The sequence below is a fragment of the Eubalaena glacialis genome, chromosome X (genome assembly GCF_028564815.1).
Source record: "Eubalaena glacialis isolate mEubGla1 chromosome X, mEubGla1.1.hap2.+ XY, whole genome shotgun sequence".
NCBI classification, from domain to species: Eukaryota; Metazoa; Chordata; class Mammalia; order Artiodactyla; family Balaenidae; genus Eubalaena; species Eubalaena glacialis.
The window spans coordinates 68,224,802-68,244,701 of NC_083736.1; the positions used below are offsets into that span (position 1 = coordinate 68,224,802).

At 44.7% G+C, this 19,900-nt stretch overlaps 1 protein-coding gene across 2 annotated transcripts in view; it reads left to right on the forward strand.

Moving 5' to 3' along the window:
* Window positions 1–3,135: 3,135 nt before the first annotated feature.
* The window catches only part of SLC16A2 (solute carrier family 16 member 2), a 116,816-nt gene continuing 100,051 nt past the window's right edge, over window positions 3,136–19,900 (forward strand). The window contains exon 1 of one of the 2 annotated variants that reach the window (XM_061178002.1): window positions 3,136–3,741. In XM_061178002.1, coding sequence (XP_061033985.1) covers window positions 3,300–3,741 — 442 coding nt within the window. In that variant the 5' untranslated portion in view covers window positions 3,136–3,299. The remainder of the gene's footprint in view (window positions 3,742–19,900) is intronic. The other variant, XM_061178001.1, reaches the window with a different exon arrangement.

Consider the following 19,900-nt stretch of genomic DNA (forward strand, 5'->3'; position numbering starts at 1 on the left):
AGCATCATCTTTGCTTCTTCTTTTTCTCTCACTACCCAAATCTGTTCTGTCAGCTCTACCATAACAATGGTTCACAGAGCCAACCCTTTTTCTTCATCCCCAGTCAGTGCCCTATTTCAGATCATGAAATTTGTTTTACCCGGTTCATTGTTTGGTTTCCTTACCTCTTACCTTTCCAAGCCATAGTATACTGTCGCCACAGTTGTTTTTTTTTTTTTCTAAAATGCAGATCTGATATTAGTTACCTACTCGAAAATCTTCAGTGGCTCTCTTGTATTTCCAAAATAAAGCCTATACTTCTCAGTATGCTATTTAATAACTGTGAAGTGGGTATTAACTCCATCTTGCAGATAAAGAAACTGAACCTCAGAAAGGGAAAACAACTTTCTTAGGATCACCCAGGTATGCAATGGTAGAACCATGATTAGAATCCAGGTCTTTTGATGCCAGTGCTCTAGCCATTATAAAATGCCTTTTAAAAAGGGAATAAATGGTAGGTACTGCATGTGTTTCTAGAATGGCGGAATGGTAATTATGTAATCTTGTTTCCTGGATGGAGCACATAATTTGCTCACACAAATGAGCAAAGATTCCTGTTCTGCCTCTTGATGGCTTTGTAGACTTAAACAACTGAGTTAACCTTTCAGAGCCTCTGTTTCCTCACTTATAAGACAGGGACAAATCATCCCAATCTTATAGGATTGTTATGAAGATTATATGAGATCATGTTTGTAAAGGGCTAGCATAGTACTAGGCTCACAAGAGTTTCTCAGTGAGTGTCATCACACCCCCCACTCCAGTACTCTAAAAAAGACATTCAAACTAGAACAGAATTTAGACAGTAGGAGTCCGAGATGGGCTGCAAGACTTCAGGGTCTATTCCTAGCTCTGGGGTTGGAAATAACCTTTTTCAGGGTCTTAATCAGGTTCCCTGCAAATGGAAGCCAAGGCTAGTGCTCCCCTAGGGCAACAGTTGGTCCTGTGAAACCGCTGACTAAAAAGCAAACCTTAAGCCCCAGTGCCCATACTGTCTATGATTTGTCACTCCTCATGACTGAAGCATTGTGGATTTTTATTAAAATGCAAACGTTTCCTGGGAGAGGCAGCATACATATTAACTTTTTGGCCTGATTAGCTTTCACTTACCTCTTTCTATGAGTAGAGTCCTTCCATGCCTCTTTGTTTTGTCCTTCTTAGGTAGGGAGACCCAACCTCCACCCACAGCCTGTTAAAATCCTTCTCAAGATTCAAGGCCCATCTAGGCCACTATGTGCTCCGGAAGCCTACTGTGATAACTCAGCCACATCCTGCCTTTCCTTCCTCTGTCCCTCTTCCGGGGAGCACCAAGCCCCAGCCGCCTGTGGTGAAGCTCAGGGAGCACGAGGCTTTGACTTGAATTCCACCTTGTACTTGACTTTTCCCAGGACCTTCGGCTAATAAACGCCTTGATTTCGTTGAGCTTCTGCCTTCCTGCTTGGAAAAAGCAGGTGATAAAAATACTCACCTCCGGGCAATAAGGGAATGCTCTATTCCTCTAGCAATGCCTGCTTTGCTGACTGGCATGGCCCCCGTGATTTGTGAATTATGGCCGATTCCTTTCACGGCATGGCAAGCTACTTGGGACACCTCTACCCTCCCGCTCAGCTCAGCCCGCGTTCAGGTGCTTAATGACTGTGTTCCTGGGCATCTGGCACAGCCCTGAGCTGCATTTTCACCTGCCATGCAGTCTTTTCACCCAGCAAGAAGGTTAATGAGATGCTGGGTAGAAAGGGCTTGGCGCTTGCCCGCCCGCTGGTGGGGAGCGAAGTAGCTTGGTAACCACACCACGAACTCATGATTAGTGCATTAGAAGCGCGGGCCCTTAGGGGAGGCAGAGCTTCCCGGGATCGCTAGGGCCGGCCCCGAGGGCTGAGGCTGGAAACAGCCGTACACTGCGGCAGGGAGCCCAGCCGCCCGCAGGGCAGATCACCCCTCCCGCCTCCCGGGAGCCGCGCACTCCGTAGGGAGCAAACTCTCCCTTACCCTCGCGGGGCTAGGGCCTTAGTCTGGGACATTCACCGGGATTCTGGTGTCTCTATGCCCGAGGTGGGCGGAAGGGCGCGGTGGGTGCTGGGAAGACATCCCTCCGCTAGCGCCTCGGCCGAGTTCCCGAGCGCCCGAAAAGCCGCGGCGGAGGCCCGGGGGACCAGCCCAGCTGGGATGTTGGGGGCTGAGCGGCCCTTGCCCGAACTGGCGGCTCGACCTGGCCCTGACTCCCAGTTCCCCAATGCGGGACAGAGAGCCGGGAGGAGCCTGAGCTGAGCTCTAGCTCCCGCCCCGCCCGGGCCCGGCTCCCTCCGGTGCCACTGCACCTCCCTCCCTACCTGGCCCGGCCCCCGGCCCAGACCCGGCCCTCTACGGCTCCTCTGGGCTCCAGGTTGGCGCAAACAAAGCCCTGATTGACTGCCCGGAGAGGCGGGCCTCGCTGCCGGGCCGCCTCCTCCCATCCGTGCCCCGCCAGGGATTTGCCGGGAAGGGCGGGGGTGGAGGGGGAGAGACGGGGATGGGGGGGTTGTTGCGCAGGACTGTGGGGGGCTGAGCCCCCGGGCTCGAGAAGACTGTGCCCACCCTCTGTCCAAGCTTGGGTGTCCCTTCCAAGTCCCCCTCAAACCCAAGGGGGGGCATAGGCACTACTGAGGGCGGGGTGGGGTCTCTCAAGGGCCACGTCTCGTCCTGGGGTCCCTGGGGCCACCCCACTTCCAGGCTACTTGTGAGAAAGGAGAGAGTGGGAGCAAAGGACAGGCAGGGTCTTCCTTGGGGGTTCTGGGTTGATCAATGCTCGTTTGGAGCCTGCAGGGAGGAGAGGGCAGAGGAACAGGATAGTTTATGCTCTCGTTTTCCCATTTTAACTATCCCTCTACTGGGCTTCTGGACAAGGAGAACAGGATTCAGTAGTTTGGAAAGGGAGTTGAGGGAGACAGCTGCGGATTGAGTAGGTAGGCGAGTATGAGGAGGAGGAGGAAGGGCTGGGGAGAAGAGAGAGGCTGTAGCGGCTGCCTGTTGAGGGAGGAAGAGGTTGGGGGGAAGGGAGAGGAGGAGGAGGGGGAGGAGAGAGATGACATGGGGAGAGGAGGAGGGGGGATGGGGGAGGAGGAGGAGAGGGCTCGAGGGACCGTCTGTCTCGGGACAGGCTGGCCAGCTGGGGCGCGGAGCCGGGAGGAGGAGGCAGCAGTAGCAGCGCTTGGAGCAGCAGCAGCAGAAACAAGTACCAGCCACACAGCGGCTCCTCCGGCCCGAGCAGCCACAGTCCCCCGGCCGCGATGGCGCTGCAAAGCCCGGCGAGCGAGGAAGCTAAGGGGCCCTGGCGGGAGGCAGACCAGGAACAGCAGAAGCGGGTGGGTAGCCCCGAGCCAGAGCCGGAGCCGGAGCCGGAGCCCGAGCCCGAGCCCGTGCCAGTACCCCCACCCGAGCCCCAGCCAGAGCCCCAGCCGGAGCCCCAGCCCTTACCGGACCCTGCACCACTGCCGGAGCTGGAGTTTGAGCCTGAGCCGGTGCACGAACCCGAGCCCACGCCCACCGTGGAGACCCGCGGCACTGCGCGCGGCTTCCAGCCCCCCGAAGGTGGCTTCGGCTGGATGGTGGTCTTCGCTGCCACCTGGTGCAACGGCTCCATCTTTGGCATCCAGAACTCCTTCGGGATTCTCTACTCCATGTTGCTGCAGGAGGAAAGAGAGAAAAATCGCCAAGTGGAGTTCCAAGCAGGTGAGCGGCTCCGCGCGCCCCACCTGGCATTCTAGGCAAGGGTGTCCGCTCCGGCTGCCGCCGATCCTATACCTCCTGGTCCGAGGCACCCCTCTAGCGCGCCGCTTGGACTCCTCCCCCTTGCCCCTTGCCCGTGGCGCTGCTAGAGCGCCGGTTGCCGGGCTCTGGGCAGCCTCGGCTGTGGAGACTAGGCGCAAGAAGTCCCGGGGGTGGGACCTGGGACCTTCGTTGATCATACGCAAGGAATGAACTTTTTTGCTCTGGGACATATCCAGACGCACCTTTCGGGTTTGGTTAAAGTACTCTGAGCGTGTGTACTGGGGAAAAATATTTGCAGAATGTTGTTGTGGTTTTTTTGTTTTTTGGTTATTTTGGCGGGGGGGGTGGTGGAGTGCGAAGACATGGAGAGAGGAGAGAGTTTGGAGGTTGGGAGGACTTTGAGAGAAACACTGTACCGCAGGTCTCCGCAGCAGCCCCTGTTCCTGTACGGGGAGCGGAGGTGTTTTCTGTCAAAAACACTTTAGGAATCCTGGTGACTGAGCGAAGACTCTAACACATGGCAGGCGTGTGTATCTGCAGGAGAGAGAGGAAGGGAGGGAAGGAGTGCGAGTGGGGGGTGTGCGCGCGTCTATTTGCCCGCCGTGGTTACGGCCCAACCGGGCCCGGCCGTCCTCTGCCACTCTGAGGGAGCGAGCGGATCTCTGTGCCCTCTGAGCTGAACCCCAAAGCAGGCAGGGAGGCAGTCTCCGCGGTCTCCTGCCAGAGAGGCGTGAGGCGGCTGGCAGACTGGGCCCTGAGGCTCACTTCGCACCGCCCCCAATCTCAGCCTTGCCCTGCCTGGCGCCCCGCGCCTCTCCGCTATCCGCTGGGTGCCTCGTTAGTCTTTAGCCGGAATGCCGGCCTCCACCCCTCCTGCCTTCGTGTGGTGCTGACTTGGTCTTCTTCCCTAAGACAAGCAGGGCTGGGGGCATAGCTCTCGCTCTTCAGGCCCGCGGCCACAGGACCACAGGCTTGTGCGCTTCTCCCGTTGAGCGTGCCTGTGGACTCGGAGAAGTCAAAGTAGCCATCCCGCTTTCTCAGCAAGCCGCCGGTGAAGCCCCTCAGCCGTTCTCATGAGGAGTCTCGGGAGCGAGCCGAGGGGCTTGGGATGCCGTCTTCCTCAAGGCTCACTCCCTCTTGTGGCTCCTCAGGACAGCTCCACTCGAGACCCGCCGCAAGTTTGCAGCTTAGAATACGTGGCTTTTTAAAACGCAGCTCAGAATAAGTGTTGCCCTGGGACTGAAGGGTTCCCTCCTCTCGCCACCCCCAAACACGTACTTCTGCTGCTCTTTGAGGGAGCCTGGGGATCATTTAGTGAATAGAAACCTTGAATTCTGGGGGCATCCACCTGTGGATTCCCTGGGCCCTTAGAGAGCCTCTCCTACGTCTCTCAACCAAGGACTCTTTTTTTTCTTTTTTTCTTTTTTTAGTTTGCTAGGCTGCCCTTTAAGAGGTTTTGGGACTCTTGGTGCCTCTGACCTTGTGATCCATTGGCGTTCTAGTGTGCGGGCCCCACTTGAAAGTTCAAGTGTGCGGCAATGGCTGTCCAAGGCAATCTCAGGACTGCCTAGGCTGGTTGACGCCTGAGTGGAGGGGGTCCCTGACTGTGTGGAACAACATTTGGGCGGAAGGTCACTGTCACACTCACCCCTGGGACTACATTTTCCCTGCTTTGATGCAGTTTAGGGCCTCTTGGGAAGGAAGCCTGTGTAGGGCCTCTGGCTGTTGCCTAGGTTACCTTGGAGGGCACCTGCTGAGCATTGCCCTGTGGTTAAAGGCAGGCTGTTGGCCTTCGGGGTCAGTGGCAAAGTCTGGGTAAAACTTCATGGGAGGTAATGGGGGATGGGCTGAAGCTAGGCCCTGGCATTCATGTGATGTGAGCAGGCCTAGAGCTGGGGCCTTAGGAGTGTGTAATAAAACTTGGAAAAACCACTATTTTACCAGGAAGAGGTTCACTGCTGGGGAACAAACTTCAAAGTAGGTGATCATAGGGGACTCAGGGGGAGGGCTGGCTGAGACTTTCCGGTCAAGACCTCACAGTGCAGCTGGGAAGGGGGGGTAGCAGTGAGCTGTGCAGAGGTGTGGCTGGTGTGTGTTCTGACACAGACTAGGTCCATTGAGGGGCTGGGGTTACCAGTTTAAATTATGGTGAGTATAGGTCAGGAAAGGACAGAAAGGAATTTGGTATGTCCCCAGGGTCACAGACTACTTTGGCTTGGGTCCTTGCTGTATGTGTCTTGAATTCATGAAAGTTATTTTTGATACTGGAGGCTCTGGGAAACACCTCAATTTTTAATTTAAAAAAGTCAGGAACACCCCACTACACTCCTGAGTTCCTAGAAAATCTCATCCTCACCACTACCTTTCTTGAGCCCCTCAGCTTTCCCAAGCAACCATTCAGGTCCTGAGATTCCAAATGTGCCTCTGTCTCCACACACTTTCTGCAGTTTACTCAAAATTTCTCAGCTACCTATGCCACAGCACTGGTGTCTCAAAGGGATAGAATAAGCCAGTAGAAGCTTGCTAAGATGTTTGTCAGCCAGTGTTTGCCCAATAGCCATTCTGAGGAACACAGAATATACACTCCCAGTCAAGGAGGTTGGTGCATTGTCCATTTCTATTAATGTCTGACATGCCTTACATCTCTAGAAATCTATGAATTTAATATTTGGAGGCACCCCACAACCCAAATTCTCTTTGGCTAGGCCTAACATCTTCACAGTCCTAAAGCTGTGCTGATTTTCTTAATGGGTCTAAGGCTCTGCAGATGAGTGGGACTATTGTGAGGGTGCCCCAGAGAAAGGTTGTTTTGATGTCTGGGGGCTAACTCCACATCAGAGGGGTCTCTGGTCATGTGAAAAAGCCATGGAGAGTAGAAGGGAAGTGGAATGCAGGCCATTCTAGAGCATGCAATGTCCAGTCTTTGTGAACTCTGTGGTGCATACAATTCTATGGTGGCAGTGTATCTTGTCCTTTCTCTTCACCCATTTTGAAAAGGAAACCAACTTTCCCTGGGCCTTAGGCCTGGGATGACTGGCAGACAAAAGGTTCTTGAGATGGAGGCAAGTGACCAAGGTCGATTTAGGGAAAAATGGAAAAAATCAAGAGAGAAATGAGCCTATACTTTTGTAGAGCTTGTGGGAAATTTGGGAGTTCCCCCAACCCAGACCAAGCAGCAGACAGGACATGGGCAACCCAACAATTTGGTGGAAAGTATATCATGGCTTCCTGGCATGAGAGGGGACCATTTTGGAGGAAAGAAAGAGCAAGGTAGCATTGATTGCAGGCCTCAGATCATTACTGGAACCCTAAATGAGTTGGAGCTGGGGCAAGGTTAGGGTTGGGGGTCCAGAAAACAAGGCAGAACAAGTCAGAGTTTTTAACATTGGCTCCAAGCTTAGGTCTTTTTGAAGGTGCTCCAGAGTAAACCCAGTACCCTGCACTTTCCACCTTGACTGCCAGTCTAGCACTGAGCCATAAAATATGATGGGAGGCATCTTTTCCTGGGCAGTTTATAAGCATGACCCTTGTAGGCTCCCAGGTGAGGAGTGTGGGGCTATGTCTCTCACCACCTGGGGAAAGGGGTAATAATGGTCAGGAAGGTTCATTATTGGGCACAAGATAGTTCAGGCTCATGGGCCACTCTGATGGAGACAGAATTTTCTAGGCATGGGATAAATGATACAATCTGCCTTTGGGCAAAGAGTCCCAAAGATAGATGGGGCCAGGGACAGTTTAAGCTATCTTTCTCTTCCCCATTTTAGGGGCTTTCATTGCTTAGTTCAGTGTCTCACTGGGCTGACCACTAAATTGCTGACTTTGAGAGCCAGGTATCTTTTGAGCAAATCTGCCAATGTCTTGCCTTTGGCTGAAGGCTTTTGCTTACTGTCCAGAGAAGGTTGGCTCAGAGCCTGCTATGGCGCTTTAGGCCACAGGGCCATTGGCCAGGCATCTTTCAAGTCACTCCTCTGACTCCTCTCCAACCAAGGTAGGTCCAAAACTGAGACCTTGACTCATACCGGAGGGGATGAGGAGGAGAGGTTGGGGTACTTGGAAGCCAACCAGGGAGATGCTTGTTTGAGCTGGAGTAGCCAATTGAAGTTGGATCCCTGGCTCACTGTCCAGTAGCCTCGAGTGCTCATTCTAAGTCTAAATCTGGATCCCAATGGGCTGGTGATCTCAGTAATACCAACTAGGCAGTGACTAGGAGCTAGATAACTTGTGCCCCTGACTTGCTCTGTGACTTTGAGCAGGCACTTTACCTCTCTGTACCTCAGTTTATCTATCTGTAAAGTGAAAGGGTTTGACTAGATAAACTTCTTAGCTCTGCTGTTCTATCCTTCTAAAATTATGTGATATTTTATTCTTTACTATTCACTTGGCATAAATTTTGACTCATTCAGACAAATGGAAATATATTAATCTGCCTGAATGAGGGTGTGGATGGGTTGGGAGGAGATTGGGAAAGCAATGGAAAACCATGTAGACATCATTTCTCCATGTGTATTAAAAGACTATGGGGCTAACTCATATGTACTGATGTGGTTGAAAAGACCCACTTTTTTTTTAACCCAGTGTGTAAAGGCAACTTCACGTCCACAATGCTTCTCCCAGAATGTCCTGCTTAGCATAGAATTGGGCCTCCAAGAGAATTCCCTCAACTTGGCCTGCTGCAGGCTAGCAGAGTAGTTCTGTATGCTGCTGTTTCCCAGCATTTGAGCCTGTTTCTAAAAAGCATTAAACTGCAAGCATTCCCTTAAGCCTCAGTTTGGACCCCTCTCCTGAAACTTAATTTTCCACAGCTCATTCTCATTTCTCAGAAATGCATGGTTAGTATGATCTTGGTTTGCTGTTACTTCAGGATAGAAGAGTAAACCAAGATTCCTAAGTGCAATACAGTGTTTTCCTTCAGGAGGCTTCAGACAGGGCATCTTTATAGCTGGCTAAGGGCTGCTGCCTTGTAGTGGGTATGAGAGGGCTACTGCTTGCCATCCTAGAGAAGGCCATATTGAGTATCCACAATTTCTGGGCAACTTCAGCTTCACTCAGGGCTTAGCTGAGAGTGTGGCTACTGAAGTAGCAGGCACAGAGCTCTCTCTCCTTTTCCCTGAATTTATACTTGCTTTGGAAATATTTCCTGCAGTGCCATGAAGAGTAAACAAATGGACTATCAACATTTACAGAAATATATAAAGGATGTCATCTGGACCTTTTGAGCAGACCAGTTTCCCAGGAGGGTATGCTGCTTTTCCCATCAACATCTTTTTGTTTTATTGCATTTTGAAAAGAAAGAATCATTTACTCTTTTCAGATTGTGTGAAAGATGGAGTGGGATTTCCTGTTTTGAAAGGAATTATTTCATCTGGGATTGAATGAGTAAACCTTAGAGAAAAATCTTTATTCATAAAACACACACACACACACACACACACACACACACACACATACACACTCTACACCTCAAGCCATGGATTATGAGTATTCTATCTGAAAAAAGTCTTTTCTCATCTGTTTACGGAATTAGGTTTAATGTAACAGAAGCTTCTGTAGGGGTTGTGGGGGACTAGTGCAAAGGGCCCAGATTGGGAAACTTGTTAGGTAAGAGTGATGGAGAGAATATGGCCAGCCTGGATTGTACCTCTTGGCATGGACTCTTTGCAACTCCCCAACAGTGGGGCTTGGAAACATTTATTGTAAGTTTCTTTCTGCTTCCATCCTCTCCTTATCCTGCATCTCTCTTGGTATTCAAAGGTTATTGGGAAGAGGGTTTAGGATACTCCAGCCCTCTCCCGTTTTAAGGGTAACAGAGGACTAAGCCTAGGGGTGTTTAATCATTTGCCTTGAAGTCAAGGTACTATGATTACTAATGTGAAATCACTTGGCACTTATTTTGTGGGTAGGGAATGTGGCCTGCTTGGGTGGCTTGAGGAAGTACATGCTTCTTCACCCTGGAAGTCTTGTCTTTCTCTATTCTCTTGCTTGCTTGTTTCTGGGGTTGGTAGAAGAAGGACTAAAACTGGCTGTCCCAACCACACATTTTCTTGGCTCCTCCTATTTTCACAGTGCATTTGTAATACCTCTGCTCATATGCCATCCCTTTGCTCCCAGTATTGTTCTCTCTTCTTCTTTCCCTCACTCAATTAGAGGAACAACTGGGGTTTGGATGTTGTACAGGCCTCAATCCAGACTGGATCTCAGGCCCATTCCCACACATCCTGTGGAAGTATCTTTTCCCTTTTCCCCTTTCTCCTTGCTTATTCTCCACTTTCTTGGGGAAGGGTGACTTCCTGTGAAGCACTCAAGAGTGTAGAAGCTATCACCTCTGGATTTTTGCAGTAAGATAGCTGCTATGAAACCCTTTTCATCATTTCCACACCTCCTTTTTTCACAGCCCCAGGACCCCAGTCAAAGAGATAGCATTGTAGCAGGTCTTACTCAATAGTATTCAACAAATGTCCTGGTCAGTTGCACCCTTTCTCTTCAAATCCTCACTATTGTTGTCCCTCAATTCCTCAGCCAGCTGAACTTCCAGAGACTTCAGATTGGTTTTCAGTAGCTTCAGGGGTTCTCGATAGAATAGAACTCTTCATTCTATTTTGAGCCCCTATCATCTCTCTTCTTGCCAAAAAATACTGCAGAATTGATTGTAGAGGAGTCGGAGGGGGGAGGAGACAGACACCCATGTCCTAACTAGAGTCAAAAGTGCTTTCAGTGAGGATGGAGAGGGAGGAAGTGAAACTCCCAGGTTAGTTGCTTCCCTGCTTCCATGCAGCTGAAGGGAAAAAAGGAAAGGAAATGTCACTAAACTAGCAGTCCCCACACAGTCTCCTTGTCTAATTTATCCTGTGGATCTGTCCACCCACCTTCTTACCCAGGCTGGAAGGGTATGTGCATGCACCCATGTGTCCAGACCTGTGTGTACGTGTGTATAGCTGGGTGTGTGATGTCTCTCTGGGCCAATTAGCACAGTTGCTTAGAACATGGTGCCTATGAGACTCAGGTCACAAGTTCAGTCACTTGTTTAGGTAACTGAGCTTCTCACAAAGAAAAGAACTCTTCTTCTGTTCATCACCCATGCCCCTCATGTGGGGTTGCCACTGATCCCAAGAGGACTGGGTAGACGTATGGAGATGACTCCCTATAAGCTTTCCCTATTACGGGGGAAAAGACATGAAGCATACAGCCTAGTGATAGCTGCTCTTCCACAGTGTTATTTCTTTGACATTTAGCTTCTTGCTTCCATCAAGCACCCTAATAATAATAATAATAATAATAGTAATAATAACAATAGAAATTGCTAACATTTATTTAGCATTTAGCAATTAATTCTGTGCTAGGCATTATGTTAAGCACTTTACATGTACCAACCCATTTAAATTCTGAACAACTCTATGAGGTAGGTACTATTATTTCCTCCATTTCACAGATAAAGAGAAAGATGCACAGAAGTTAAGTAGCTTGCCTAGCTCATATAGCAAATAATAGCAGAGCCAAGATTTGAACCCAGAGAGTATGAGACCAGAACTCCTGCCTTTAGATATCACCTAATACATACTAAAGATGGGAGAGGCGCAGCTACCAGGGAAGACTGCTGCAGAGTTTTCCATTCCTGTAGCCTCAGGGCATCCTTATGACTAAGGGATAAAAAGAGATGACTAAGAAAGGGTTTAGTAAACAAAAGTCTCACAGTCTTGTGATACATGACATACTCTTCTAACCACCCATCTTACTCTACCCAGAGTCATGGTCCTTGGGTCCAAAAAAGGGCCAGAGAAACTGTCTCTTTTTAGTTGGTTAGCCTGAATAAGTCACATAACCTTTCAAGGCTTCAGTGTTCTCATCTTCATAGTGAGACTGACAGCATTTACTTTTATAGGAATATGAAGGGTCACATGAGATTCTGTATGTGAAAGACATTTGTAAATTGTGAAGGGGTTGGTATTATTATTATCATCATCATCATCATCATCCAGTAACATTTTCCAGCTCCTAGAAAGTGAGCTGCTATACCTTTCTCTAAATATTTCTGGAAGAGGAATCAACCCCTCCTCCCCACCTTCCACCTCCCCACGCCATCTCTTCCCCATCTCTCCTCTGTATTCTTCTGCAGTTTTACCCGGGTATCCTGTAGCTAAGGACTGGCCATGTTTTCTTTGTTCCTCAATTCTCTAGGAGCCCAGGGAGAGGAGGGGCCAGATCCCAGGTCATATACATTCAAGGAAACAAGGCATGTTGAAATATTTACAGCTCTTGGCAGGAGCTCACAAACCTCCCTTTGAGTCAAGGACTGAGTTTTTAAATAGGAATTGCTATGCATTGGGGGCAGATGGTGGGTGGAGTTAGGGTGTCACTTCCTCCCGAGGGTCTCTCACAGAGTCTCTGTTCTCCTGCAGGTAGTGAGAAGAAGGAAAGGGATATTTAGGGTCAGAAGGTCTGGGCCAGGGGACATTAAGCAAAGAAGGGGCCTTGCTCCTTTGTATTCAGTTTCGGAGTGGGCCAATTTCCTTATGTTCTAAACAGGATAGCCCCAGAGAACAGAGGCCACAGAAAGCCAGAGGCCTGGAGGAGGACTGCAACAGCAGGTTTTTTTGTTTTTTTTTAAAATTTTTATTGGAGTATAGTTGCTTTAAAACTGTTAGTTTCTGCTGTACAGCAAAGTGAATCAGCTATATGTATACATACATCCCCTCTTTTCTGGATTTCCTTCCCATTTAGATCAGCAGAGAGCACTAGGTAGAGTTCCCTTGCTATACACTAGGTTATCATTTGTTATCTATCTTATACATAGTATCAATAGTATATATGTGTCAATCGCAATCTCCCAATTCACCCCCCCAACTTTGTATCTATTTCTGCTTTGTAAATAAGATTGTCTATACCAATTTTTTCAGATTCCACATATATGCGTTAACATATGGTATTTGTTTTTCTCTTTCTGACTTACTTCACTATGTATGACAGTCTCTCTAGGTCCATCCATGTCTCTACAAATGACCCAATTTCATTCCTTTTTATGGCTGAGTAATATTCCATTGTATATATATATACCACATCTTCTTTATCCATTTCTCTGTTGATGGACATTTAGGTTTCTCCCATGTCCCGGTTACTGTAAATAGTGCTGCAATGAACACTGGGTGCATGCATCTTCTTGAATTATGGTTTTCTAAGGGTATATGCCCAGTAGTGGGATTGCTGGGTCACATGGTAGTTCTATTTTTAGCTTTTTAAGGAACCTCCATACTGCTTTCCATAGTAGCTGTATCAATTTACATTCCCACCAACAGTGCAAGAGGGTTCCCTTTTCTGCACACCCTCTCCAGCATTTATTGTTTGTAGATTTTGTGATGATGGCTATTCTGACTGGGGTGAGGTGATATCTCATTGTAGTTTTGATGTGCATTTCTCTAATAATTAGTGATGTTGAGCATTTCTTCATCTGTTCATTGGCCATCTGTATGTCTTCCTTAGAGAAATGTCTATTTAGGCCTTCCACCCATTTTTGGATTGGGTTGTTCGTATTTTTGATATTGAGCTGCATGAGCTGTTTGTATATTTGGGAGATTAATCCTTTGTCAGTTGCTTCGTTTGCAAGTATTTTCTCCCATCCTGAGGGTTGTCATTTCGTCTTGTTTATGGTTTCCTTTGCTGTGCAAAAGCTTTAAGTTTAATTAGGTCCCATTTCTTTATTTTTGTTTTTATTCTCATTACTGTAGGAGGTGGGTCAAAAAAAATCTTGCTGTGATTTATATCAAAGAGTGTTCTGCCTATGTTTTCCTCTAAGAGTTTTATAGTGTCTGGCCTTACATTTAGGTCTTTAATCCATTTTTAGTTTATTTTTGTGTATGGTGTTAGGGAGTGTTCTAATTTCATTCTTTTATATGTAGCTGTCCAGTTTTCCCAGCACCACTTATTGAAGAGGCTGTCTTTTCTCCATTGTACATTCTTGCCTCCCGTGTCATAGATTAGGTGACCATAGGTGCGTGGGTTTATCTCTAGACTTTCTATCCTCTTGCATTGATCTGTATTTCTGTTTTTGTGTCAGTACCATAGTGTCTTGATTACTCTAGTCCTGTAGTATAGTCTGAAGTCAGGGAGCCTGATTCCTCCAGCTCTTTTTCTTTTTATTCTCAAGATTGCTTTTGCTATACGAGGTCTTTTGTGTTTCCATACAAATTGTAAAATTTTTGTTCTAGTTCTGTGAAAAATGCCATTGGTAATTTGATAGGGATTGCATTGAATCTGTAGATTGCTTTCGGTAGTATAGTCATTTTCACAATATTGATTTTTCCAATCCAAGAACATGGTATAACTTTCCATCTGTTTGTGTCGTCTTTGATTTCTTTCATCAGTATCTTATATTTTTCGGCATATAGGCCTTTTGCCTCCTTAGGTAGGTTTATTCCTAGGCATTTTATTCTTTTCATTGCAATGGTAAATGGGATTGTTTCCTTAATTTATGTTTCTGATCTTTTGTTGTTAGTGTATAGGATTGCAAGAGATTTCTGTGTATTAATTTTGTATCCTGCAACTTTACCAGATTCATTGATGAGCTTTAGTAATTTTCTGGTGGCATCGTTAGGATTTTCTATGTATAGTATCATGTCATCTCCAAACAGTGACAGTTGTACTTCTTCTTTGCCAATTTGGATTCCTTTTATTTCTTTTTCTTCTCTAATTACCATGGCTATGACTTCCAAAACTATGTTGAATAATAGTGGCAAAAGTAGGGACCCTTGTCTTGTTCCTGATTTTAGAGGAAATGCTTTCAGTTTTTCACCATTGAGAATAATGTTTGCTGTGGGTTTGTCATATATAGCCTTTATTATGTTGAGGTAGGTTCCCTGTATGCCCACTTTCTGGAGAGTTTTTATCATAAATGGGTGTTGAATTTTGTCAAAAGCTTTTTCTGCATCTATTGAGATGATCATATGGTTTTTGTTCTTCAATTTGTTGATGTGGTGTATCACACTGATTTATTTGCAAATATTAAAAATTCCTTGTATCCCTGGGATAAATCCCACTTGATCATGGTGTATGATCCTTTTAATGTGTTGTTGGATTCTCTTTGCTAGTGTTATGTTGAGGATTTTTGCGTCTATGTTCATCAGTGAAATTGGCCTGTAATTTTCTTTTTTTGGGATATCTTTGTCTGGTTCTGGTATCAGGGTGATGGTGACCTTGTAGAATGAGTTTGGGAATGTTCCTCCCTCTGCAATTTTTTGGAAGAGCTTGAGAAGGATAGGTGTTAGCTCTTCTCTAAACGTTTGATAAAATTCGCTGGTGAAGCCATCTGGTCCTGGACTTTTGTTTGTTGGAAGGTTTTTAATCACAGTTTCAATTTCATTACTTGTGATTGGTCTGTTCATATTTTCTATTTCTTCCTGGTTCAGTATTGGAAGGTTGTACATTTCTAAGAATTTGTCCATTTCTGCCAGGTTGTCCATTTTATTGGCATATAGTCGCTCGTAAGAGTCTCTTATGATCCTTTGTATTTCTGTGGTGTCAGTTGTAACTTCTTTTTCGTTTCTAATTTCATTTAGTTTCATTTCTAATTTTATTGAAATTAAAATCTCCCTTTTTATCTTGATGAGTCTAGCTAAAGGTTTATCAATTTTGTGTATCTTCTCAAAGACCCAGCTTTTAGTTTTATTGATCTTTGCTATTGTTTTCTTTGTTTCTATTTCATTTATTTCTGCTATGATCTTTATGATTTCTTTCCTTCTAATAACTTTGGGTTTTGTTTGGTCTTCTTTCTCTAGTTGCTTTAGCTTTAAGGTTAGGTTATTTATTTGAGATTTTTCTTGTTTCTTGACGTAGGATTGTATTGGTTTAAACTTCCTTCTTAGGACTGCTTTTGCTGCATCCTATAGGTTTCGGGTTGTCGTGTTTTCATTGTCATTTGTTTCTAGGTATTTTTTGATTTCCTCTTTGATAGCTTCAGTGAGCTCTTCGTTATTTAATAACGTATTGTTTAGCCTCCATGTGTTTGTGTTTTTTAAAGTTTTTTTTCCTGTAATTGATTTCTAGTCTCATAACATTGTGGTTGGAAAAGATGCTTGATATGATTTCAATTTTCTTAAATTACTGACGCTTGCTTTGAGACCCAAGATGTGATCTACCCTGTAGAATGTTCCATGAGCACTTGAGAAGAAACTGTTTTCTGTTGCTTTCAGATGGAATGTCCCAGAAATATCAATTAAGTCTATCTGGTCTAATGTGTCATTTAAGGCTTGTGTTTCCTTATTAATTTTCTGTCTGCATGATCTATCCATTGGTGTAATTGGAGAGTTAAAGTCCCCCACTATTATTGTGGTACTGTCAATTTCCCATTTTATGGCTATTAGCATTTGCCTTATGTATTGAGGTGCTCCTATGTTGGGTGCATAAATATTTACAATTTTTATATCTTCTTCTTGGATTGATCCCTTGTTCATTATGTAGTATCCTTCCTTGTCTCTTGTGACAGTCTTTATTTTAAAGTCTATTTTATCTGATATGTGTATTGCTACTCCAACTCTCTTTTGATTCCACTTGCATGGAATATCTTTTGCCATCCCCTCACTTTCAGTCTGTATGTATTCCCAGGTCTGAAGTGGATCTCTTATAGACAACATATATACAGGTCTTGTTTTTGTATCCATTAAGCCAGTCTGTGTCTTTTGGTTGGAGCCTTTAATCCATTTACATTTAAGGTAATTATCGATATGTTTGTTCCTATTACCATTTTCTTAATTGTTTTGGGTTTCTTTTTGTAGGTCTTTTTCTTCACTTGTGTTTCCTGACTAGAGAAGTTCTTTTAGCATTTGTTGCAAAGCTGGTCTGGTGGTGCTGTATTCTCTTAGCTTTTGCTTGTCTGTAAAACTTTTGATTTCTCCATTGAATCTGAATGAGATCCTTGCTGGGTAGAGTAATCTTGGTTGGAGATTTTTCCTTTTCATCACTTTAAATATATCCTGCCACTCCTCTGGCCTGTAGAGTTTCTGCTGAAAGATCAGCTGATAACCTTCTGGGTGTTCCCTTGTATGTTATATGTTGGTTTCCCTTGCTTCTTTGTATTTAATTTTTGATAGTTTGATTAATATGTGTCTCAGCATTGTTTCTTCTTGGTTTTATCCTGTATGGGACTCTCTGCACTTCCTGGACTTGACTTACTATTTCCTTTCCCATGTTAGGGAAGTTTTCGACTATAAACTCTTCAAATATTTTCTCAGACCCTTTCTATTTCTCTTTTTTTTCTGGAACCCCTATAATTTGAATGTTGGTGTGTTTAATGTTGTCCCAGAGGTCTCTGAGACGGTCCTCAATTCTTTTCATTCTTTATTCTTTATTCTGCTCTGTGGCAGTGATTTCCACCATTCTATCTTCCAACTCACTTAACTGTTCTTCTCCCTCAGTTATTCTGCTATTGATTCCTTCTAGTGTATTTTTTAAACATCTTTATTGGAGTTTAATTGCTTTCCAATGTTGCATTAGTTTCTGCTGTATAACAAAGTGAATCAGCTACATATATACATATATCCCCATATACCCTCCCTCTTGCGTCTCCCTCCCACCCTCCCTATCCCACCCCTCTAGGTGGTCATAAGTCACCAAGCTGATCTCCCTGTGCTATGCAGCTGCTTCCCACTAGTTATCTGTTTTACATTTGGTAGTGTATATATGTCAATGCTACTCTCTCATTTCATCCCAGCTTACCCTTCCCCCTCCCCATGTCCTCAAGTCCATGCTCTAGTAGGTCTGCATCTTTATTCCTGTCCTGCCCCTAGGTTCTTCATAACCTTTTTTTTTTTAGATTCCGTATATATGTGTTAGCATATGGTATTTGTTTTTCTCTTTCTGACTTACTTCACTCTATGACAGACTCTAGGTCCATCCAACTCACTACAAATAACTCAATTTCATTTCTTTTTATGGCTGAGTAATATTCCATTGTATATATGTGCCACATCTTCTTTATCCATTCATCTGTCAGTGGACACTTAGGTTGCTTCCATGTCCTGAGTATTGTAAATAGAGCTGCAATGAACGTTGTGGTGGTACATGACTCTTTTTGAATTATGGTTTTCTCAGGTTATTTGCCCAGGACTGGGATTGCAGGTCACATGGTAGTTCTATTTTTAGTTTTTTAAGGAACCTCCATACTGTTCTCCATAGTGGCTGTATCAATTTACATTCCCACCACCAGTGCAAGAGATTTCCCAATTCTGCACACCCTCTCCAGCATTTATTGTTTGTAGATTTTTTGATGATGGCCATTCTGACTGGTGTGAGGTGATACCTCATTATAGTTTTGACTTGCATTTCTCTAATGATTAGTGATGTTGAGCATCCTTTCATGTGTTTGTTGGCAATCTGTATATCTTCTTTGGAGAAATGTCTATTTAGGTCTTCTGCCCATTTTTGGATTGGGTTGTTTGTTTTTTTGATATTGAGCTGCATGAGCTGCTTGTATATTTTGGAGATTAATCCTTTGTCAGTTGCTTCATTTGCAAATATCTTGGGTCACAAATCAAGCCTTGGTAAATTTAAGGAAATTGAAATCGTATCAAGTACCTTTTCCAACCACAACACTATGAGAATAAATATCAATTGCAGGAAAAAACTAAAAAATACAAACACATGGAGGCTAAACAATATGCTACTAAATAACAAAGAGATCACTGAAGAAGTCAAAGTGGAAATCAAAAAATACCTAGAAACAAATGGCAATGAAAACATGACGACCCAAAACCTATGGATGCAACAAAAGCAGTTCTCAGAGGGAAGTGTATAACAATACAATCCTACCTCAAGAAATAAGAAAAGTCTCAAATAAACAACCTAAACTTATACCTAAAGCAATTAGAGAAAGAAAAAGAAGCAACCAAACAAAAAACCAAAGTTAGCAGAAGGAAAGAAATCATAAAGATCAGATCAGAAATAAATGAAAAATAAATGAAACAATAGCAAAGATCAATAAAACTAAAAGCTGGTTCTTTGAGAGGATAAACAAAATTGATAAACCATTAGCCAGACTCATCAAGAAAAAAAGGGAGAAGACTCAAATCAACAGAATTAGAAACGAAAAAGGGGAAGTAACAGCTGACACTGCAGAAATACAAAGGATCGTGAGAGATTACCGCAAGCAACTATATGCCAATATAATGGACAACCTGGAAGAAATGGACAAATTCTTAGAAAAGCACAACCTTCCGAGACTGAACCAGAAAGAAATAGAAAATATAAACAGACCAATCACAAGTACTGATATTGAAACTGTGATTAAAAATCTTCCAACAAACAAAAGCCCAGGACCAGATGGCTTCACAGGCGAATTCTATCAAACATTTAGAGAAGCACTAACACCTATCCTTCTCAAACTCTTCCAAAATATAGCAGAGGGAGGAACACTCCCAAACTCATTCTATGAGGCCACCATCACCCTGATACCAAAACCAGACAAAGATGTCACAAAAAAGAAAACTACAGGCCAATATCACTGATGAACATAGATGCAAATATCCTCAACAAAATATTACCAAACAGAATCCAACAGCACATTAAAAGGATCATACACCATGATCAAGTGGGGTTTATCCCAGGGATGCAAGCATTCTTCAATATACGCAAATCAATCAATGTGATACACCATATTAAGAAATTGAAGGAGAAAAACCGTATGATCATCTCAATAGATGCAGAACAATTTTTTGACAAAATTCAACACCCATTTATGATAAAAACTCTCCAGAAAGTGGGCATAGAGGGAACCTACCTCAACGTAATAAAGCCCATATATGACAGACCCACAGCCAACATCGTTCTCAATGGTGAAAAACTGAAACCATTTACTCTAAGATCAGGAACAAGACAAGGTTGCCCACTCTCATCACTCTTACTCAACTTAGTTTTGGAAGTTTTAGCCACAGCAATCAGAGAAGAAAAGGAAATAAAAGGAATCCAAATCAGAAAAGAAGAAATAAAACTGTCACTGTTTGCAGATGACATGATTCTATACATAGAGAATCCTAAACATGCTACCAGAAAACTACTAGAACTAAACAATGAATTTGGTAGAGTAGCAGGATACAAAATTAATGCACAGAAATCTCTTGCAGTCCTGTACACTAAGGATGAA